General features: G+C 36.8%; 1 protein-coding gene across 2 annotated transcripts in view; it reads left to right on the forward strand.

The window, feature by feature from the left end:
* dock4 (dedicator of cytokinesis 4) overlaps window positions 1-25149 on the forward strand; it is a 71745-nt gene that overhangs the window by 6880 nt on the left and 39716 nt on the right. The window contains exons 2-12 of one of the 2 annotated variants that reach the window (XM_056270949.1): window positions 10910-10993; window positions 11583-11623; window positions 11830-11885; window positions 13224-13320; window positions 13711-13859; window positions 17970-18054; window positions 19935-20086; window positions 21079-21160; window positions 21797-21857; window positions 22511-22643; window positions 22841-22929. In XM_056270949.1, the coding sequence (XP_056126924.1) occupies window positions 10910-10993; window positions 11583-11623; window positions 11830-11885; window positions 13224-13320; window positions 13711-13859; window positions 17970-18054; window positions 19935-20086; window positions 21079-21160; window positions 21797-21857; window positions 22511-22643; window positions 22841-22929 (1029 nt within the window). Of the gene's footprint in view, window positions 1-10909; window positions 10994-11582; window positions 11624-11829; window positions 11886-13223; window positions 13321-13710; window positions 13860-17969; window positions 18055-19934; window positions 20087-21078; window positions 21161-21796; window positions 21858-22510; window positions 22644-22840; window positions 22930-25149 lie in introns of those variants that run through there. The other variant, XM_056270950.1, reaches the window with a different exon arrangement.

Genomic DNA, 25149 nt, shown 5'->3' on the forward strand with positions numbered 1-25149 from the left:
TATTTGTCATCATAACACAGAAGAAAAGATATTTCACTACTTCTGTTAAATCATAACTACAAGTGAGCATTAGATGTAAACTAAATATAATACATTTAATTATAGGTGAAATTAACATGTACAGTAAAATATCGAATACTGACCATGCCAATAAAAAAAAAAAGTGTTTATTGGCTACTCGCTAATATGGATTGTGCATTAACTGGGAATATTTCTTTGGCAGAGCTGGAAAGAGCTCTGTAAAGATTTTTCTAACTTGAGTATGAGTAAATAATGATTGAATTTTTGGGTGTACTGTCCCTTTAAATCCAGCTTTGCTTACAGTAGTTGAGCTCTGTTATTTTTTTTTTTTTTTGGCACTCAACAACAATTATTTACAACTATTTCAGTAGATTTCACGTTTTATGTGATTTTTAAAATGTCCAAGGATGACCGTATGTGCTGGAAGCTGTGTTTCAGTGTGACTTGAACAGTTGTGCTTGTTGGTTGCTGTCAAAATGTGTGTAGAGCATGGCTGTTTGTGTGGGAAGGGTTTGAAAAGGGCACTCAATCGCCAAACTGCTGCCTTTATGCTTGTTACCATCTGTCAGAGCTCGTCGGCTGTTTTTCATAGCAACCACGTTGATAGTCAGGTTAATTTACTCTCACCTACTGGTTGGAGAAGTTGCATATGGTTTGTTTTTCTCTGAGAAACCTGTGAGGCCGTACTTGACATGTCAGTTTTATTTTTGCTACGCTATTGGATAGTCCCAGTATTTCCAGTCGACAGGCTGGAAATACTGATGGGGAGTCAGATTATTTTCCGGTGAACAGGTTCTTTCGGACAGTTTGTTATAATGAACTGGTTCAAAAAAGGATTTAGTTCATTTACGTAATCACGCAATGACGTTGCGTATACGTAATTCTATTATTAAAGGGTTAGTTCACTCAATAATGAAATTCTGTCATCATTTACTCACCCTCTTGTTGTTCCAAACCCGTAAGACTTTTGTTTATCTTCGAAACACAAATGATAATATTTTTAATGAAATCTGAAAGATTTCTGTCCCTCCATTGACAGTTTACGCAACTACCACTTTGACGCTTCAAAAAGATTGTGAAAAGAATCCATATGAATTGAGAATTTTTGTCCAAATTTTCTGAAATGGACTGGATAAACATTCATCAATGCACACATCAGATATGCTAAACGGAAGCTCAAGCATTTCTTCATTATTGGGGAACTAACCTATTAGATTCATTTCGCCCCCTTATTCAAGTCAACTGCTTGGTTCACGCATATTCGTATCAGCAGCTCATCGGTTCTTTGCGAACATGTCTGAGTCTGAACTGTTTCCTCAGTTCAGGGCACTGGTGACTCGAGAACTGTTATAACCATAAACAGACTCTTGACTCGAGAGAGAACTGCTGGTGTTCTGCTTCTGAATCGAGAACTCCTGCCATTGGATCACTGTTATATTTCCAATACGTCTTATTAGTTATACTTTAGATTTTCAGCAAAAGACATCAGAAACATACATTTTCCCCCCTTTATGAAACCCTCGGCAGACAATTCTCAGCATGTCGGATCTGTCCGAACGACTGTTCTTAGTTTGCTGTATTGTTGGACTAAACGGTGTGCTGAATGAGTTGGCAATCCTGAAAATTGGCTCATTTCGAGTTGGAGCGACTGTCAGGCACATCCGAAAGTACTTCTTTTTTTTTATCGATGTGCTGACTGAGCCATGAACTGTTTCAGACAATTCAGTCTGATTTTAGAACCAGTTCACCAAAAGAACCTGTTCAAAAGAATGATTCGTACGCAAAATCAGACATCACTAGCTGGAAATATTTGTGAGAGAGAGGAGGATTTGAACCTACATCGCCTGCATGAGCATCATGAGTCAATGTGTCTGTGTCAAGTTTTTTTTTCTAAAATAAAGGCATTAAGTGATAATTCACTCCTCAAAATGTGGATCAAATTGACGGAGATAATAATGCGTTTCTGAAATGTGTTACGTGCTCTTGACTTTCTCAGACTGTCTTCTGTAACATTAGAGAAAGTGACAGCCGAAGACAAACAAATCCCAAAAGTGAGTTTGCTAGTATGTGTTTTCCTCCACTCTCATCCAGTTCTTTCTCTCCGTCTCGGTTGTTCTCTCTCTGGGCATTTTGGTAATAACGGCCGTCTTGTGCTCCGTGGAGAATAGCTACAAGACGTTCCCATCTGAGTGCCACGCTTCACTAATGAACACAGACTACAAACACATTTAGACTCCATTCAGTTGTCAGAAAATCATCTGAGGATGCTCTCTTGTTTAATTATGAAGCTGTGAAACAATGTTTGATATTTCTTCATAGATTTATTCACTTGCCTATCTTCACTTAAATAATGACTCTTTGCAAACAGGTTTCCAGAACACTCACCGGTCGGTCATTGGTCAGATGAACAGACAGCCACACCCCCCAACTCATGCTATTGGTTGAGACGCTATTGGTTGAGCCACTGTTGCTATGTCAGGGTGGCCGGGGTTCTTAAACAAACAGAGCAACGTTTTAATAGTACCTCAGAGTCACACTGGGGGTAGAAACATCTTTTGACAAAGGTCAATTACTTTGTATCAAGAATCGTTTGTCAAAAAAGCTCCTACAGTGGTTACTGGGGTGTTTTTCTCTGGACACAAATCTGGAAACTCATAGAAGTCTCCATTTAATGGCGTTGAGAAACAATTGAAATGTTAAAGACCTTTTTTGTGATTTCTCTTTCTGCTAATCCTGTATATTGCTGACAGAATTGATGTGATAATCTAAACGTTCTTTGTGCATTATAGTAGCCTGTGTTTATTTTAAGTGAGATGTCTTTACAGTGATGGCATTTTATTTTTTGTAGAACTACAATAGGACCTGCACTCTTTTATATGCAAATAAAGTGTTAATATAGAATGATGTTGCACTCTGGGAGCGAATAGAACAAAGCAAAATTTGAGAGATGTAATATCAAAACTAATATTCTCATTACTGCACACAAGGGCTGAGTCTGGGAATCATTACACATCAAATGAGAAAACTGCACTGCTGATGTACCTCTGATACTTGGTTTTTATTAAAGTTTGTTTTTAGAGACTGGCTAAGCCATTTTCGGCCTATATATTGAACCCATGTCTCTCCTAATGCTCGGTGTGATTAAATGAACCAAAAGCTTTATCACCATCCTGTAGATATTCTTCCATGCAGCTTAACCCTATAAAAGCCTAATGCATTTGATTCAATAATAATGTCTAAAGTTTCAATAAAATGTTCCATTTCCAAAAATTATCCAAACTATTATTTCACATGTCAGGCTTTATAAAATGCATTTATAAAAATGCCTCTGAGTGCAGTTTTGACGTATTTCTTATTGAAACATGTACCAGGATTTGCTATTTCCTTTGTAGGGGCAAGTGGTATTGGGGGAAGGGCATTTTCATTCTAGAGTGCATTTGATTGAACAAAAATATGGACACGCCCCTGAGTGCAGGATGAGTCATCAATGTTTTTTAAACATTATCCCACAAGAGAAAGACTGTAGACTAATGCATACACTTCCCGGACCCAAAAAAAAGAGGTAGTTGTTTGGATTATAATAGGCAAATGCTTAAGTGTCTGATTGGATCATTATTGCATGATTATTATGTTTATAGCACAGGGTTCTCAAGTTTTATCAAAAGCTTGGAGTGAGATCACATGCGGTTAGGGGAGGAGCCCCAGTGGAGCCCCGCCCCCCAATTTTATCCATTGTTCATAATTAACCAGCACAAATTAAAATTATAACAATTGGTAAATCTGATAAATGACAGAGCAATTCATCACATCAAATATACTCTTTAATGTTATATTTCAAAATTACTAAAATATAACAAATTGCTCCAAACAGTTTGGAAAAACAAATCTTTTTGCATTTTTCCCTGACATCTTTGAAAAATACAAATGCAATGGCAATGATTAATGTATGTTAATGTAGCCTTAATGTAACTAGAAAGACTATTAATACAGTATAATATATCATTTAAAATAAAATTCAATTCTTCAATAAACTTCATTCCTTCCCATACCCACTAACATTTCCCTTAACAAAAGCTTCTGGCTTGGTTGCAAAGTAGTTGTAGAGTTTTTGACTGCATCAATAATAATGTATACGATTGGCTATGTATATTAAATGTTCTAGCCTAAAAATGTTAGACGAGCTTTCTTCCAACTTAACTTCTCCATCACGACCTATGATCACGACGTGTGTTCGCGCGATATTGTTGGTTACCTAGTAACGAACGTACGGTAGCCGAGAATGTGTGTGCGTACGTTCGCGAGACTTCCGTGTGTTCGCGCATCTATGTTGCCTAATAACGAACGCTATCTGGCCGAGATACGGACGCGCTGGCGGCAGGAAACTTCACTTTGTGTGCCTGCGCCTCGTATACAACGTTAGATAAAGCTTGCAGGACAACTTGGTTGGCATTGCCTTTTCAGCGTGAGAAATGCATGAACTGGTTGAATTGCGTGTGTCTCAAGGCCAATGCGTGTTATAGCATGTTATATGTTTGGGAACAGTTCTTCTAACCCTAATTGTGAAGGAATAGTTGAAAGGAATCATTTCACACATGAATCGGCACCTCTGAGTCCAGACCTTAAATTCATTGAAAGTCTTTGGGATGTGCTGGAGGAGACTTTACAGAGTGCTGGACTCTTGCATTGTCAATACAAGATCTTGACCAAACATCACATCATTTATTTCCATCCAAGATCTTGTATTTCCAGTCAAGCACTCTGTAAAGTCTACTTTAGCAAACAGTGACTTGGTTTTTAAATTCAAATGAAGTTATAAAGGAAACAATCATATAATCAAAAGTAGTACTAAAGACATCTGAAATATTTGTGATTTCATGTTACCACCACAAATCTTACAGCTATACTTTTGAATGGCTATCAATGGAGAAAAAGGCTTAATTGTAGCAAACGGTGTAGTAACGTTATCTAAGCTAAAATCTAATGTTCAACCTCTCCGATTGTAGTCCAATCCCATGTAACTTTAGTTGTGCAATCCCAGCCTCACTCAATACAAGAAGAACTGCAGGACTGATCCCAGATGTACTCATACAAACATCCCTTCCATTAGCATTCTAAGTGTTGTGTTGGTATTTCTTTGTACCAAGAGTATCGCGCTCTGCCTTCGGCTGGCATTGTCCTCTCTCTCGAGGCTGACTCAATACATTACAGCTAGCGTCAAAAAGCAATATGAAGAGAGTTTAGTGTGCACACCCATCCATCACCCTGACATACAGACAGATTTCAGCGAGCTCTGACTGTCTACAGGGGATTCTGCTGCTGGATTAACACTCTGACACCAGCAGCCATTTACTGTCTCTGATAATGGTGATAAAGGGCGTTTGCATTGAATACATTAGTACATGTAAAATATAAGTAAGTAATGATGAAACTACAGAATATGCAGGAGAAGTGTTTTCCATGAAGCCTGCAGTGTGAGAGTGTTTCAGGCCAGTTGATGGTTCTGTACCTTCATTTGCCGAATCGGATCAGTGCTGTGCTTTGCTGGCTGACGTATGAGATTTTGTCAAAATTGCAGGAATGATAGTCATGAAGCATCAAACAATTCAGTTATGTTTTGCATTGTATGAATTCATAACTTTGATAAAGTTACATTGTATAATTTTCCAGTTATTAATCTAAATGTTAAAATCTAGTAAATGATTTGAAGTCTCTTATGATCACTAAGGCTGCATTTATTTAATCAAAAATACAGTAAAACAGTCATATTGCGACATATTATTACAATTTAAATAATTTATTTCTGTGATGGCAAAGCTGAATTTTCAGCATCATTACTCCAGGCTTCAGTTTCACACGATCCTTCAGAAATCATAATAATATGATAATATGGTGCTCAAGAAATATTTCTTATTAATTATCAATGTTGAAAGCAGTTGTGCTGCTTTACATTTTTGTGGAGATGGTGATATTTTTTTCAGGATTCTTTGATAATCAATTAACCGCATTTATTTGCATTTATTAATTTATGTATTACATTTATTAAAGAATTGATTAAATATAATTATTTTGTAATATTATAAATGTCTTCACTGTCACTTTTGATTAAGTATTAATTTATCTCTCTTTTTTAATCTCACCATAAATGTTTGAAATATGTAATATCTTGAATATATGTAATATATGAAATATGTAATCTTTTTGTAATATGGCTATTAAATTAAAATTCTGGTTGATATGATAATTATTTCATGTTTGGGTTGATATCTACTATATTACAAATCTATTTTGTCCAAAAATAAGACAAAATAAAACTAAATCAGTTGTTTTAAATACTAGTTAATAAATAAAGTGAATTAAGGCACCACAACATTATAATGTGCAGTTTAAAAAATGTATATTCATTATTTCAATCTCCTAATTATATATTTACTTTAAGTGGTCATTAGATTACAGCAAAGTTAATATAAATGTAAAAATAGGGGTAATTAACAATTATATACAATATACAAAAACAAACTGTAATATCAGCTAATTTGATATCGATATTTTGTGTATCCGTAATGTTTACAATACTACTGATTATATCATGAATGCACAGGCTAGAAAGCTTTATGCATACCTGGATTTGAATTGTTACACACTGTTCTTACAACAGTCCAACTTGAGGGGAAATTATTTCTGATAATTATAATCTTAAGAACACAGCAGAGAAAAAAAACGTGTCAGCAAAGTAACCAGAGTGATGCACGGAACAATCGCTCAGTCCATCATGACCTTTTTTCCCCAAACATACCCAGCTCAAAAATGTGCAGAGTGTAAAAACTGTAAGTGCACAACATTATTCAGTCTCTAAATGTGACCACATTAATTAATGCCACCTTAACCTTTCTAAAATGCTTCGATGTCTAATAGCAGCCGCATTATATCGCAGAAGCAACCTGACTGAACGTCCCAGCCACAGGGATGAGTTGCAGGGGTCCGGAGGGCTCTTTGCACCTGGTCAGGGTTCTGTGAGACGGGCCTCTGGCTGCCCTGTCTCTCTGCCAAGCAGCAGTGTGTGTCCACAGCGCTGACAGCAGGACCGTGGGAAAGCGTTTAGCACAGGCGCACAGCTCAAACGGGTTTGCCCGTCCTATTACAGCAGAGCTTTTGTCACTCCCGTTGGCCATGGCTGAGGTTCAAATAGAGGTTTAAGCTGTTATAAGAATCATACGCAATTTAATATTTCACTCCGTGAGAGATTTGTGCATTTCCCGTAAGCCATAGTGAAGTTCAATTTGTGAGCAGCTGATCTTTTCTGTTAATCACTCAAAACTGGTTCACGAAATGAGTCATTAGTCATTAGATTAGATTCACCCGAATCAAAATGATTATTAAAAGTCCTTAATCCAGTAATCGCATATGATTGGTCATGGAAAAGATTGTGAAAATGTATTGGTTAAATAAGATATTTATATTTGGGCCAATGACGTGACATTAATTTTTTTGTTCTATCAGTTAATTTTTTCAAAAATGCATAATAATTGTGAAGAAAAAAAATTCACGTTCTCTTTTTTAAAAATCAACTGCCCGGATATCATAATGAAGAATAAAAAACTAAACAAAAATAAAATAAAAGTTTTATGTTTTATGTAGGCATTTATGTTTTAATTATTTTATTGTTTCTTAGAAATGTTTTTTAATATTTTAACAACATTTCTTAAAAATATTTGAAAATGTTTAAACAACTTTTTTACTTTTTGTTTGGAAAAAATTGCTAAGAACTTTTTTGAAATTAGTAAAATGTAAGCACTCTAATATGCACCCATTTATTAAATTATTTGATATTTAAAGTTGATCTTTTTTTTATCATTAAAGGTATTGATTGTTCTAAAAAAAATTGTTAATAAATGTAAAACAACAACAACAACAAAAAGTCTGATAATTTACAGTTTGGATTTATTTCATATTGATACTAGCTTTTTGTTAAATGGCTTGTAATACCCATTTTGTGCTTGGAAATTAGACAAAATATATTTAATAGAAGTATCAATATTGATATTGTTGATATTGACCTTGATCACTTTGTATTTGATTGGAAAAAAGTAGTGTTTCCCACATAAATATACATAGATTCCTCATTAGCGACTGTTTCTATGGACCGCAATACGTAAGCCATCCGCCATATTGGAACGGTTAAGTCGGTCCGTGATCATTCAAGAGCAAGTTGACTGAGCATCTCCAACTGTACTTATGAATGTCTATTTATGCAATAGTCTTCAGCAGATGATTTTGCTAAACTAATAGCCTGGTTTAAAACCAGACCATTCTCAGTTGTAACTGAGTTATGGTCTGGCAAAGCGTCATAGACAAATCATTTCCAGAGGGGCGTCACCAACGGACGTCGCGGATAGACCTAAAACCCAATCAGAGCGATGAATGAGATGACGTATGCAGAGCGGCGGAGAAACATCTCCGAGTGTTGTTCTTTGCTCGGTTTTTAACAAAAAGGAAACGTTCAAATGATGGACGGATGCGGCATCCATCTTTGTAATGTAGGCTACATAATCATGTTCAAAATCCCAGCGCTGTCGTCATCGTGTAAAGCCCGCCCCAACGTTTCTGATTGGTGCCTCGATTTCGGCGGATTGGAAATGGGCTTGAATGAGCTCTTTGCCAGACTAACTTTCAGAGAAAATCTAAATTTGCCGGAAGTTGTCTGGGTTTTCCCAGGCTACTAAACTAACACAATACAAAAAAGACGACGGCTGCAGCTAACACGAGGGGCGGAGTGGCAATCGGGAGAGTCGGGAGTTTCCCCGGTGGGCCGGTAGTGTTTGGAGGTCGCGAGGGCCGGTCTGATAATAGTTATACATTGCAAGTTCGCCATGCGCACTTGGGGCCCAAGCGAGGGGGGAAAACGGTTTTTTTACATTTTCGATAACGGAGCGTATATTTGCACTAAGTCCCTGTCTTTTTAGCAAAAAGACGCCCATCACGAAATAGCTACAGTGTCGTAGGGCTTGAAGTGCTGGAAAGCAGCTTTTGACGCGTTCGACCCGAGTTCGAATCTGCCTTTTGCCGAACTCTCTCTTCTCCCTTTTACCAACTCATATGAGATGTAAAATGTACCGCCTATACCATAAAGGTCTCTAGCGTGATATTTTGCCAACGAACTAAAATCGAAACCATGATATGGCTTTGTGCCTTTATAAAACAGCACAAGACTTTAATTAAGTATATAGGCATTCTGGTGCGCTCTTTGCTCACGCGATCAGCATGGTGATCTGGTGTTTTCTCCAAAATAAAAGCTCAAGGGTTTATTTCTGGCAATTGAAGAAATTAGGACAAAAGTATTTTAATTTTCCTATAGTGTAATGTAGGCTAAAATATACTTTTGAAATATTCATTTTCATTTATACAGTACATTTATAGGCTATATGGATTTTACGTCATATGAATAATTATATAAATCATTATTACATTATTATAATAATTGTTTGGCATCCTAAAACACCATTGATAATGTAATGTAGACTGAGACTCTCATAACTAAAAAGATGTTTGAGCCCTCTTTAATGTCCTGGTACAAATCAATGCTTTTCTTTGTTCAATGAGCAGTTCATGGGTTGAAGCTCTTAATTTTGAGCTCTCAAAGAGCACCAGATTGATGCATTTAACCTTAAAATCATAGACTGTAAAAAAATAAAAATGTAAAAACTGCTTAAAATGTACAAAATTTTCTTGCGGGGGAGCATGCCCCCGAACCCCCTAGAGGCACAGAGGTCCACCCAACATAGTTTTACTAAATCCTATGTGAACAAACAACCATTTATGAACTTTACTCCAGCATAGTACAACAAAGTTCCTTTTAAGTCAGTAAAACTGTAAATGCCATATGAAAATGTCCTTGGACAAAATATACATTTGGCCTGCCTAAGAGGGCCTACAAGACATTGTGCCCAGGGGCCTCTGAACTCTTAATCCGGCGCTGCCGGCGACGAGGGCCGGTGGTCTACGAAATTTCCCGGTAGATTTTTGGGTCCCACTCCACCCCTGGCTAACACAACATTAAAAAGTTACCATAGTGTAATATATCTTACTCTGTTAATATTGAGTTAATATAAAAACACAAACCACAAAACACACAATGTTGTGGCATTATTGATTCTTACTGTGAGTGACGACACGCAGACCGTTCCAAGATGGCGGACGCGCCAATGTGTCGAATGTGGAATCTGTGTATAATATACATCTATGGTTACTCGCAACATCTCTGGAGGATTGAGGACGAATGCTGTGTGTTTGCTTCGCATCTCTGACAGGCAGTGAGCACAGCAACACAAAGCTGACATGGCTGTTCTGGCAGCCTGCTTAACCTTCTGTGTCAAAACTCCGTCGGTTCTGTTTATGCATATGATTATTTATTTATTTTCATGTCAGATAGTTTCCTAACCCACTTGATATGCAAATGAGCCCTCAAAAACATGAACATATTTGTGCATAAAGAGTGTAGGCATATGGATGCAGAAAGTGGTTGATGGGTTGAGCCTATATGCTCCTGTGTGGAGAGATCTTGTACTTATGTAACTTGTGCTTTGGGAGGTGACTCAGGGTTTATTTAAGAGAGAAGTGAGATAATGTTAGAAGTGCACATCTAAGCATAGTAGGGTTTATTTTTCAGAAGGAAATGTGTGCTGGGTTGGGTGTTATTCAGAGGTGAATTGAGAATGACTGTTCCTGAATTTGCAGTGAATATTGAATGTAATGTTTATATCACTTCTTCCACTGGGCCGTGGTAAAGACGGTTTCCATGCATGTTTTGTGAAGACAGATGGTTTTTGTCACCTTGTGGTCTGTCAGAACTGTAACTTTACTCATGCGTCGCGTTTGCTTGTTTTTCCCTCAGTGCTGGCAAATTTTCGAGGAATGCTTCAGCATGGACTCCCGCTGGAGATCGGCGACACAGTGCAGATTCTGGAGAAATGTGAAGGTAGTCAATGTTGTCCTTGTGTTGCTGTCAATCAAATTCTTACGAACTGTAGATCCTCAGATACGGAGATGGATACTATTGAATTTATTTGTTGATATGCAGTCAGTTGTTTGTGAGATTATAAACAGAGATTATAACTCTTTACAGTTGATTCTTTTTTAAATAACTTAAAATTAGTGCTGTCAAATCACATCTAACATAAAAGTTTTTGTTTTATATAATATATGTGTTTATATATATATTATATTTATAAATATATTGTGTACACACACACACACATATACAGTACATACACTGCCGTTCAAATGTTTGGGATCGGTAAGCTTTTTAATGTTTTTAAAAGAAATCTCTTATGCTCACCAAGGCTATATATATATATATATATATATATATATATATATATATTTATTAGTTATAAAATATAACGTTGAGTTATAAAATATAATATTGCAGTGTCAGTTTTTTTCCAATATCTGTATATATATTATATTTTTGCATCACATACTTAAAGTTAAAATGGTTGAAAATGTTTAATACATAAGGCATTGTGCTGTTGAAGTGTGAAATAATTCTGAATGGCATTTTGTAGGATGGTACAGAGGATTCATCACAAAGAATCCAAATGTAAAGGTGAGAGCAGTTCTACGCCGCTGCACGGTTGACACAGTAACGACGATGTTCAAAATTTAAACGATTCCTGTTCTTTTTTTGATTTATCTGTATCTCTTTCCTCTGCTTTGAGTCTCGGCACATTTATATACAGATGGTAGCACATGTTTGTTTACTCTTGTGTGTTTTACAGGCTCATTAAATAACTTTCTGTGGTTTCTCCCCAGGGAATATTCCCAAGCTCCTACATTCACCTCAAGAATGCCCACGTCAAGAACAAAGGGTATGAGTCTAGGAAAAAAAACGTACATACTGTAAATAATGGTAATTAGGGCCCGAGGACCGATGGTGTGAGGACCCTCTTGGAATTGCTCTGTTTATTATTATTATTCCAACATTAAACTTGTATTTGGACAATTAAGCCCCATTTAAAAGTTGTCATTGCATTTATTTGAAAGAAAGACCGTTTAGAATCTGTTAAAGGAGTAGTTCACTTTTAAAAAAACTTTTGCTGATAATTTACTCACCCCCATGTCATCCAAGATGTCCATGTCTTTCTTTCTTCAGTCGAAAAGAAATTAAGGTTTTTGATGAAAACATTCCGGGATTTTTCTCCATATAATGCACTTTACTGGGCACCAAACGGTTCAAGGTCCAAATGACAGTTTCAGTGCAAACTGCAAACTGTTCAAATGGTTTTAAATGACACCAGACGATGAATAAGGGTCTTATCAAGCGAAACGCTTGCTCATTTAAAAAAACAACAACAAAGTTTAAGTTTTATAAGCTCACATGCTCACCTTGCTCTGTTCTGTGTAACTCTCCTGTTCGAACTCGTTCATCAAAATGAACAAATCTTTTTCCGAGTCAATTCGTTCATTTCGGTCGTTAAATGAATCAAATGCCTCGAAAAAAGATTTGTTCATTTTGATGAACGAGTTCGAACAGGAGAGTCACGAAAGTGCATCACAGAACAGAGCAAGGCGGGCATTTGAGCTTATAAAACTTAAACTTTGTTATTTATTTTTTAAATGACCGATCGTTTCGCTTGATAAGACCCTTATTCATCGTCTGGAATCGTTTAAAGCCCTTTGAACAGTTTGCAGTTTGCACTGAAACTGTCTTTTGGACCTTGGACCGTTTGGTGCCCAGTAAAGTGCATTATATGGAGAAAAATCCTGGAATGTTTTCATCAAAAACTTTAATTTCTTTTCGACTGAAGAAAGAAAGACATGGACATCTTGGATGACATTTTTTTTAAAGTGAACTACTCCTTTAAAGTAAGGGGTAATGGGTTCGATACCAGGAATTGGTGACCTGATGAACTGGATGGCTAATGAAATCTCACCTTTGACCTTCCACCAGTGTACTTGAGAAAAACACTATACTGCTACTAGGGACCGTCTTTCTGCTTTGGATAAAATGCATTTGCAAAATGACATGTCCGCTGTATTGAAGTGACAGGAGCCTTCACTATCCCACAAGCCATTGCTAATGTATTTGCGGACATGTCCTCGTGAGTCAGTGTTACTCCTCATGGTCATGTGAGGTCACTGCTTTCCATCCTGAGCTTGTGCAGATGAGTGTGTGTGAATGTGTGTTTGTGTGTCTTGCCCTGCAGGCAGTTTGAGACCGTCATACCCACCGAGGACTCGGTTATTACAGAGATAACTATGACCTTGAGAGACTGGGGCACCATGTGGAAGCAGCTCTACATGGTAAATATCTCTCTTTGTGTTACGCTGAACAAATGGAGTTGATTTAACTGTCAATCATAAGTGAATTTATTAAGAATATATATTTGTACATGGTTGACAAGGTCATTGGAAACCAGGAAATATGATGGAATTTAAAAATTGTGAACTCCAGGCCTGGACAAATCGTTGAAATGTGTCTTGAGCATCAAATCAACAAATTTGAAAGATCGTTTGACACTGAAGACTGGAGGAATGGCTGCTGAAAATTCAGTTTCACAAAGAATAAATTGCATTTTAACTTAACAGTTATTTTAGGTGGATGGATGGATGGATGGATGGATGGATGATTTTTGAGCTAATTTGATTTAATAAAGGTAAACATCCCTGTCCCCCACTCCTGTTGTTTCTCAGAGAAATGAAGGGGATCTCTTTCACAGACTGTGGCATGTGATGAATGAGATATTGGAGCTGCGGCAGCAGGTTCTAGTGGGTCACCTCACTCACGACCGCTTGAGTGACATCAAACAGCACATCACGGCACGGCTTGACTGGGGGAATGAGTGAGTTACACCTCAAGAGCTGGTGGTGCCCCAAAATACAAGTTCTGTCATTATCATGATGGTATTGGTATCGACTACTGACATTTTGGGTGTTGTGACAAGTTTAATGCCATGCATAATCATTCAGTTTGATTAATTTATGCAATTAGAGTTTTGCTTTCCTGTCAATGCCACATTATGTTTTTTTTTTTTCAGTGATTGCAAATATATTGTATAGAAAAACAGTGGGTGGAACGCAGTGGCTGGGACGGCCATGATGAACTGCCTGCAAATGTTGGGCAATCTGTCAGCCATGTGCTCGAATGCTTATATGCTGTTTTTCTCTAAAAAAATAAGTCTTAGATGGTAGTAACGAGTGGGACGTGTTACGTATGTTTTTTTTATGTCTCTCAGTACGTATATTTTGGGAGGGTTTACAATGAAACGGATTATTCCATTTGATTCATGCTTTGTGAAAGTTATTGCAGATTGCTGTCTGAAAATGACTTGGGTTATTGTCGTCAATAGGGCCCTGATGTGAAAACACGGACGGAATCACAGAATTCAATTTACTATATAACGAGGAATGTCGTGGAATTTGGCAAAAAAGTATGGATGTACACTTCAAGTTGCCAAATGGACTAATGAGTGATTTTTCTCACTCAACCTCTGTAAAAATGACCTACTGTTTATCGGCAAACTCGACAGTCCTCTGAGAAATCTAATCCCATCCGAATGCGAATGTCTGGGATTGCTGGTGTTGTGTCCTACAGAGCCCCTAAAGACACATTGTGGTGAAAAAAAAATCAATGCTTTTGCGTTTCATTCGCTTCCAAAACCTTTGCGCTTTCCCATGAAACTTTGCGTTTGCTCGCATAACGTTTCGCACTCCCCTGAGAAACTCAACGCTTTCACGCAAAGTTTCTCTGGGATTTCTCTGCTCACTTATGCACATTTATTATAAACAGCAACTGCTATTAACTCGTTAAATAGGGTTTTTATAATAAATTAAAATTATATCAACAAATAATAAATAAAAAGACATGTACGTCACATTTTCATTTTCAAACGCACACTCCCGCCTCTGAAATAATCACAGAGATGTTTTCTCCGTCTTAATCGATACATGAAATCACAGACGTCAAGTGATAAGAATTGTAACTCAAACGTCGATTAGAAAACAAGTCCCGTCTGAATATGGCTATAGTCAAGTCAAGTCAAGTCACCTTTATTTATATAGCGCTTTTTACAATACAGATTGTATCAAAGCGCTTCACAGTGATAACATGAAAACAATATAACAAAAACAATATAACAATATAACAAAGTTTGTTTCTAAAAGAAATTGCGTCAACGTCCACCTTAAGTAAGGCAGATCAATAATATTATTGAATATTAAATGTTAAATGTCCCCAACTAAGCAAGCCAAAAGCCAAGGCAACAGTGGCAAGGAACCAAAACTCCATCAGGTGACAGAATGGAGAAAAAAACCTTGGGAGAAACCAGACTCAGTCGGGGGGCCAGTTCTCCTCTGGCCAACGAAGGAACAGTGCATGATTCGGGCAGCATTACAAGTCAGATTGGATCGGAACATTTAGAGTATTTTTTGGAAGTCCAAGTATGCACGCCGGTCTTAAGACGAGTTGTTGAGGATCAGTGGCGTCCACCATAGAGAGTCCATATCGCCCGTGTTAAGTCGTCACTTCATAGGCTTTGTGATTGGAGCATCTGAAGTCTCCGTGAGAGGCTGGATACAAACTGGAGCTGACGAACGCCATTTTCTCGGGACTCGCGTCCCGAGATAACAGCAGAAAAGCAAAGGGAAAATAATTAGCGTAGCTGCTGTTCATAATGATGATTTCCATAACACAGGCGTAAAAGACAAAACATGAAGACAGTGACTCTTGCGTCCCAAAATCACCCCCCTCCGTCCCCCACTCAACTCAGCCCAGCTTACTGACCTCTACGTCCCTCCTGCTGCTGAGACCTAACCACAATCTCACAATCTCTCCGCAACCCAACCATACGCGCCAACCCGTTGACTAAGGCTGTCGAGCCCCACTGGTGCGTGAATAGGCAGTTTCAGTGGACAACGGTTCCGTATGGCATACTACCTACCGCAACACAATATCTGCCCAACCACCCGTCATTCACGCAATATACACAGGAACGTAATGACTGCAAATACTATGCAACCTATACAGATAACCTACAGTCTCTTCAAGTTTTATAGTATTAAATGCATTTGATCTGATTCAGCAGTATAATAAAAGGTAAGCATTATGTAAATGCTTGGCTAAAAAGATGCGTCTTTAATCTAGTTTTAAACTGGGACAGCGAGTCAGAGCCACGAACAGTATCAGGAAGGCTATTCCAGAGTTTAGGAGCTAAATGTGAGAACGCCCTCCCTCCTTTAGTGGACTTAGATATCCTAGGAATGACTAGAAGCCTCGAATTTAGTGATCTTAAAGAACGCGATGGATTGTAGGGCGATAGAAGGTCCATTAAATACACAGGAGCTAAACCATTTAGGGCTTTATAGGTCAGGAACTTGATAGGTAACCAGTGTAGAGATGATAAAATTGGTGTTATATGATCATATTTTCTTGACCTAGTAAGAACTCTAGCGGCTGCATTTTGCACTAACTGTAGCTTGTTTATTGAGGATGCAGGACAACCGGCTAATAAAGCATTACAGTAATCTAGTCTCGAGGTCATGAATGCATGAACTAACTTTTCTGCATCGGAAACAGATAGCATGTTACGTAATTTAGCAATGTTTCTAAGATGGAAAAAGGCCGTTCTTGTAACATATGAAATATGATTTTCGAAAGACAAGTTGTGGTCTAGTATAACTCCCAGGTCTTTTACCGTAGAGGATAAAGTAACAGGACATCCTTCTATATTAAAGTTGTATTGTAAGTGGTTTTGTGGATAGTTTTTTGGACCAACAAGTAATACCTCCGTTTTATCTGGATTTAGTAGCAGGAAATTATGCGTCATCCAGCATTTTATATCTTTAAGACACTCTGTCAATTTTGATGAGTTAGTGTTTTCATCTGGCCGTGATGAAATATATAATTGAGTGTCATCGGCATAACAGTGGAAATTAATTCCATGTTTTCTTATAATATTACCAAGTGGCAGCATATATATTGAGAATAGCAGAGGGCCTAACACTGATCCTTGCGGCACTCCATAGTCTACTGACGTTATCTTCGATTTTTCCCCATTTAAACAAACAAAATGGTAACGGTCTGATAAATACGATCTGAACCAGCTTAATGCCTGTCCCTGAACACCAGTGTAGTTTTGTAGTCGATCCAAGAGTATTTTATGATCGATAGTGTCAAACGCAGCGCTAAGATCGAGTAGAACTAGTATTGAGATACAGCCTTGGTCAGAAGCTAAAAGTAAATCATTTGTAATTTTAACTAGCGCAGTTTCTGTGCTATGATGCGGTCTGAATCCTGACTGAAATTTTTCATATATCTCATTTTCTTGCAGTTTCTATATACACATAGAAACTCAAAGGCCTTTACGACAACCTGTCAAAATAAAAGTTTGGTTTAACTTGAAGAAAGGATGACAGAAATGTTTTAGTATTGTACTTCTTTACAATTTATTGTACTGTTTAATTTGAACAGTAAACCGCTGTTGTGCAGCACAATTTATAATAAATAATTAAATTGTTAGTTTTATGAATTCAATTGATTAGAATAAAGGATTTGAATAAAAATATTGATTTAATAGCAGTTTCATAAATTGAAAAAAAAAAAAAAATCCTGCGGTTATGGCATGTTTGACTGCTTTTCTCAGCCAATAGTAATTAATTGCAATTTATAATATAAATGTAATATCATGTAATTTAATTGTTAATTTAATTACTTTTTTATATAAAAAAATATAAAATTAAAAACCCATCTATCAATATTATGTATATATACACAGTATAATATAAAATATATAATATAAAAATGTGTCCATGAAACAACAAATCCGTTGATAAACTAAAATTAAAAGTAAATCTGAAAATAGTATTGAAATAAACGATGGCAAATGCAAATCTATAATAACCATGGTGAGATTTGATGAGTAGAATAAAAATATGTATTTTTGTGTGTGTGACAGGCAACTGGGTCTGGATCTGGTCCCCAGGAGGGACTTCGGCATGGTGGACCCTGATGAGCTCAGCATCACAGAGCTCTATCGGCTGGTGGGTAGTCATACATTCATGCTCACATACATTCATACACACACACACACACACACACACACATTCCCATTACCCATGAGTCACCTCACCTCCCTCCTCTGCCGCCCATATTCTTTGCTGTGTTACTATGGCAACTGCAGCTCGACCTGACGCCAAGGCTCTCTCTCGAGTGTTTCGTCCTCTGTTTTAACAAAGAGACACACACACACACACACATACAAACACACACACACACACACACACCTCCAGTCGATTGTGCATAGGGAAATTATAGTAATTAAGAACAAGAGAGAAATCCTAAATGGCACATTAACAGGCTGTTTGCAAACTGCAGAGACACTTCACGCATGCAGTTTCCTGCCCTTATAATTTGGCATACATGCAGCATCATTGGCACAATTGGTTCAAATCTCTCATAGCCACAACAGTGCCTGTGTACAGATCTTTGGAATATAATATCTGTTCCAAAACCTACTGAGCTGCCTACTGCCTACATAAGCAGTTGCCATCTAAGGGAGCATCCTAACTGACATGGAACGTCATCATTTGGAATGCCTTTATTTTATTAAAGCCTATTTTATAAAAAAAATGTAATACTATAAAATGGTGTTTTTAAACTAGGTTTTTCAGAATTAAATATCATTTTTTTTATTTGATTAACTAATTCATTACTTTATTTTATTATAACTTTTTATTTATTTTAATGTATTTATTATTTTTATTATTATTTAAAATACTATAAATACTGTTGTTTTATTAAAATTCTATTGTTTACTTCTCAGTATTAAATATACATAGCACACACCATTTTTATTTAATTTGTTTTTCATTTTTATTTTAATATTTTTATTTATGTATTTATTTTCTATTTTCATTGGTTTATTATTGATTATTTAAAATACTATAAATAAAATAAATATTAATTATTTCATTATTTGTTTTAAATAGTTTAAATACTATTGTTTTATAAATAATATACTTCTCAGAATTAAATGACAAAAAAATACACACACAAATTCCGGGTAAAATGATTTATTTTATTATTATTTTAATGTATTATTTAATTGAATGAATAATCTTATGATAAAATAAAATATCTTTCTCACAGATTATTGCATTATGAAATTCTCTGCAAAGGAAACATACAGTTCTGCATTTGAATTCCATTAGAAGAAAGTATCTTAGTAGGCTGCATTATTAAGTTAAGCCTTTGTATCAGGGGAATTCTAAAATGCCTTAAAATGCTGCCTAGCTTACTAGGTTTTTAGAAGAGAGCTAGAGAAACAACTTCAATGTAGTCAGAATCCACCAAATTCTCGTTCTTTTTCTCTCAGCTGCAGCCCTGACCACACGTGTCCCAGTTGGTCCATAGGTGGGCAGAGGTGTGGGGGTAGGGGTTAAAGGAAGAAGGAAAGAAACAAAAGAGAACAAGATGTGGGTGTGGATGTACTAGACTAGAGAGAGCATTTAAAGAGTGGATAGTAGGAAGTGAGTGCGCAAGAAAAAAAGACACCAATGTGGCGTCCCCAGGGTTAAGGGCCTTTTTGAAGGATCTTTCAGCAACATGTTCTTCAGAAGAACAAAGGAAAGGTCCAAAGCTTAAATACAAAACAACAGTGCTGGGGTTCTAATGGTCTGTTTTTACCTTATATAACATAATAAGTTTAATAAAAGTTATTATAATTTGAAATATATAGTTTATAGCAAAGAAATATGCATAGGTTGATTTTTAACAACAGACAAATTTAGTATCTTACATAAAGATACAGTATGGGCAGACGTGGTTGGGATGGGGTACTGTTAGATAATTAATGGAAATTTTGAGTGATCTTGTTGTTGTAAATGTCTTTGTCATTGTAATCATATTTTCTTTTTAATAGATGGAGAGACGTCATCGTAGACGCGAGGCTCCCCCGCAGGCCAGCATGCACCACCTGTTCCTTCAGATGAAGAGCATGATGAGTTCAAACCTGGGGGAGGAGTTGGAAGTCTTCTTCTCTGTCTATGACAGCAGGGAAATGCGACCAATCAGGTGCCATCTCTGACCCTAGACACCCAATCTTATTGACTAAAGTGTGATTAATTCACCTAAAAATAAAAACTCAGTTTTTATTTAATCATGTTCACATTGTTTAAACCTGTATGAAAAACAGGAAAAAACATTTTCCTTACAATGAAAGTGAATGGGGTCCAATGTTGACTTGTTTTGGACCCCATTTACGTTCATTGTATGAACAAAAACAGCTGAAACATTCTTCAAGATATCTTCTTGCATAGTTGTTAAATATTTGAGTTAGTAATCAAAACGTTGTAAGTTTGAGTGCAACAAAAGTCTGTCACTGTCTGACTCCACACTAAATTCCACCAGATCTAGCAAAAAAAAAAAAAAAAAAAAGTAAAATTCAGTCTGACCTCGATTTCATTAATTATGAATCGCTGTATTCCTTCAAGCTGTCTGAAAGATGTCTTCAACCCCAACCAGTCGTCCATCAGTGCGTGTACCTTGAGTATATTTTTTTTATGACGCTATCAGACTATTACGTTGACCGTGCCACTACTGGGAACTAATTTCTGGAATTCAATTCGACTGTGACGTCAATGCATCTGTTTACCACTATACATCAGCCTGAGGGATGTTTCAGTTTCACATCCATGATGGGACTACAGCCTTGATGTGTTTGTTGAATTTTTCATTGGTTTCTGTCTCTTTTTCTCTCCCTCCTTCTCTCTCGCCACTCGTGTTAGGGAGTGTACTGTTCAGGCACCCCTCCTCGTTGTAAATTATTCAGAACGAGTGACGCCCCAGGGCACTTAGTGAAAGTGAAGGAGAATGGAGGAGATATTGAGCCTCAATGGGCCTCTCCTTGTAATTACCTAGCACAAGTGTTAGAGGAAACCCACTAACACATGCAGTTGTGGACGCACATGTACACACTCATGCTCACACCAGTCTTGCTGTGATTCCTTATGCTTCATGGCATGTCTGTGGTGAACCTGACCGTCTCTCTCTTTCTCTCTGTGCAGTGAGAGGTTCTTTGTGCGCCTCAATAAGCAAGGGCTACCTAAGTCTCCAGAGAAGACTGAGAGGCAGTGCACACTCTTTGTTGTAAGTATGGACTTTTTCGAGGTGCACCAAGGGCGTGTCCTTGGTCCTTTTTGCTTGTTTTGGCATTAAATGAATCTGGTACTATTGTCGATAAATAGTTTCCCGAGTGAAACGCATATCCTTGACTGATCATTATTTTTGAAAATGTGGGAGATTTTTTTAGAATCTCTTAGAATTTTGTAGAAAATAACAATTTTAGATGTGTTTCTCAACAGTTTGCTGACACATTTGCTGCCAAATTTATATAATTTGAGAAATTATATTTTTGTGGCAAGACATTAAATTAACATTACAAAAAGGCTTTAGAAATATTGTTTTGTTTTGCTGTTTATCAGGATATCATGTCATGAACACCCACATATTTAATTTGTTGTGCTCCTGTGGTTGTTAGTTCTTTTCTTTTGTACGGGTTTTGTTTTGTTAGTTCTTTTTATTTTATCACTATTGTTTTGTTGCATTGTATTGTTTTTAATAGCTGTAAATTACATTAAACTGACAGCCCTAATCTAGATTTCCCCCCACAGATTTTTATTTGATCAATTAAATAGTCACTTTTAAACATAGAAGGTTTAGAGAAATGTTTGGTACATGGAATCTAGTAAATGTTGCTCAATTAAACGTTTGTCTTTTTTTAAGGATTTGGGAAGTAGCGATCTTCGCAAAGATGTGTATGTTGTAGCTCATATTTTTAGAATAGGTAAGAGCTGTTGGATGCATTTCACTCTTCTCGCCGTGTGACCTGTCATAATGCCTTAGATACCCTATCATAGGAATCATATGGATCTCACAACTTCATAGTTCACTTCCTGATGCTTTAAGATTTGAAAAAGTGACAGATTACATCAAATTACGTCAATAGTTGGGGCAGTATTATAACGGCTAAATGACAGGCCACAGGTCAAATGTGACCAAGATGGTGTCTTTGTCTGTAAACGTCACCTTTGTGTCTGTGTAGCAGTCGTTGCTACATGCATGGCCTGCATCGGTACAGAAACTGACGTTACAGTATAGATTAATGCTCATTTGCATGTATGTTATTCATGTCACTGTGGACTGGGAAGTCTTTGTTGTTGTAACGGTTGTTGGTATGTCTTGTTGTGTTTCAAGCGTCATTATAAAGTTGTGTGTTAATAATTCTGCCATAAGAGCTACATAAAACTGACAAGTCAGCTAGAGTTTCTGGGTAAGACACAGCTATAATGCTTAAGTGTCACATGACGCATTGTATCTTGTGACAGTGCTATGTGTTCTTTGAGGCAGAATAAGAAAACGTCTCATTTTATGTTGCAATTCGCATATGTATTTATTCTCAGACAAGCAGTGTGTGATCCACAATGTGTGTGTTTGCAGGGCGAATGGTCGCAGGAGAGAAGAAGAGTGTGAGTAACACACAGTACAAACGTCCATACGGATGTGCCGTGATTAGTGTGGCCGACCTGTTAACGGCTGACTTCAAGGACGATCACTTGCTAAAGATCTACTCGTGAGTGTATCACACCCGAACCTTTTGAAGTAACTTTATGAAGCTAATTAATGTACAATCCATTTTTTAGGACTGGGTGATATAGCAATTTTCTATATTGAATTTTCTACATATAAATATGTATATATAAATATCACACATCCCTCATTGTAAGTGGTTGAAATTCATAGTAAACTTGTGGTGCATTATATTCACAGATGTAACACAGAGAGCGAGTGGTACCAAATCCATGACAGTATTATCAGGAAGGTCAGCTCACGATACAGCCATATTGGCTCAAATACAGGTAAGATCCTCACGATCCCAATTTTAATTTCACTTGTCTTCTTAAAGGGATAGTTCAACAAACCATAAAAATACTTTCAAGTAACTTTGCTGATTTTCAACCCGATTTGTATCGTTACAATGTCGGTAGTATTATGTAAATGAACAATGTTTACTCTTTGTCCATGTTATTTGGCACATTTATTTGGCAGACTTGACAATTCCAGGGTTTTCTACAGATTATACTTCCACATTTTTGTATCCCCGCCTACGGACAGTCGGATCGGCAGAGGGTTATTAACAGAACAATTATTGTAAGGGTAGGTTTATCACTGAAAATTGTATCGTACTTTAAAGCATTATGGTAAAAATGGAACACTATGGTAACAGCTTTCTTACCTGTACGTGACAGTGTTTTGCTTCGAGTGGAACTGTCAGTTTCTTTCAGTTTTTCCCTCTGTTTGGCCTAAAACACTGTGTTTGAAATGTTGACTACAAACACAGATTTTTTTAGTACTTCCGTTGCAGTGTTCCTTCCATATGTACAATTCTATGCCTATAACTTGCTGGATCCTTCACCGGAAACCAAAACTAACTCAATTGCTCTAAACAATCTAAACATAAACATTTACTCTATGAATTCCTGCACCTGGGAACAATATAAGTCAACACCATTAAAAGTTTGCTAAGACGTATTTCCTACTAAAGCAAGGTGGTGTTTGACTCTGGTCCAGCTTATCCATAGCAAACTTTGGACAACAACTTGCCCAGTGAATTTTGGTTGTTGGAAGTTTTCAGCCTTTTTCCTCAGTTTTCTCTAGTCAGGTGGCACCCATTTCAAAAATTATAAAAGTTTTATTCTAAGCCCATTTTGCCAGACTATCATGTCATTCCAAACCTGTATAACTTTATTTCTTAAAAAGGAGAAATTTCAAAATGATGGTCTGTTCCTCGCACAGTTTTCATACAATTTACATTTTATGGTGAACTGCCCCTTTAAAGAACATTTTGTCTGTCATAGCAACAGCGTTTTTCTGAACCAATTGATCCATTTAATTGAAGTATTCAAATCGCACCAAATCATGCAGCAGAATTTCTTTTATTCTTGCTCTTAAGATATAAATAGCAGAACTCTTTACAGAGAAATGCCGGGTTTTCTCCTAGCAACAGGTTCTGAGCAGCAGAAGAAGCCTGCAGTCAAAGCATCCGCCAATATGTATTCAACAGAGACCGAGCAGAGCTGTTTTTCAGGCACTTTTGTTTTTATGACGTCTGAATGACTCAAAGAGCTGCAGTTTTAAGCATGTTGTTACAGTATGTGGTGGCTACGATGTTTGCACTGTTTCCGAACTCCTGAAAACGCCTCGATTGTAGTCTTGAGTTTTCTTATTTAAATAATTCTCGCCCAAGTCATTATTGTTAGGGGCGTTACATTCAAGAAACACGCTTTAAGCAGTTGACCAATCACAACAAACTGATCCAGCCGACCAATCAGAGCGCATTGCACTTTTCAGAAGGAGGGGCTTCATAGAGACCGTAACTAAACAGAGCGTTACTGACAGACTGGGAAGAGAGGTGCTGCAACAATGTAAAATATGTGAAAAGTAATGTTTTTTTTGTTTGTTTGTTATATCCAAGCATACAAAACTATTCTAGTAGACCCCAAAATCAAAGTTAATAAAAGTTCTTTAAAGAAGCAAGTAGCTGCACTGATTCAGATTTTGTTCATAATGTATAATATTTCATATAAATTATAACATACATTGACTTGTTGTGTATATTGTATAAATTATATACTTGTAAATGATAATTTATTTTATTAAGATTTGTAAACTGTATTTATATTGTATCCATTATTTTGTTTTATTTTTAATAGTGTCTTCTTTGATTTGTTTATCTTATTGTTTTTTTGTTTTCATTTTGTTTCGTAACACTATTTATTATTTACAAGCCAAAATAGTTTTTTGTTCTCTTTTTGACAATGTTGACTACCTATGAAAATCTTGTGGCTGTATTTTTCTGAAAGTCTGGTTTACCTTTTGGTCTACAGGTCCTTTTTTAATGGGAGAATCCACCTTCCAATGACTGATGTTACACACTTCAGAATTAAAAATAGTAGAATCCAAAAAAACAGACCTGTAATTCATTCAGCTAGATCTCAATCAGCTGGTAAATGCGATCCAGTCATCTGCAGTAATTCAGTTAAACTAAATGATTGTGGATGACCATTAGTAGTAATTAG

The sequence above is a fragment of the Rhinichthys klamathensis genome, unplaced genomic scaffold (genome assembly GCF_029890125.1).
Source record: "Rhinichthys klamathensis goyatoka isolate OS25496 unplaced genomic scaffold, OSU_Roscu_1.1 h1tg000310l_1, whole genome shotgun sequence".
Lineage (NCBI taxonomy): Eukaryota > Metazoa > Chordata > Actinopteri > Cypriniformes > Leuciscidae > Rhinichthys > Rhinichthys klamathensis.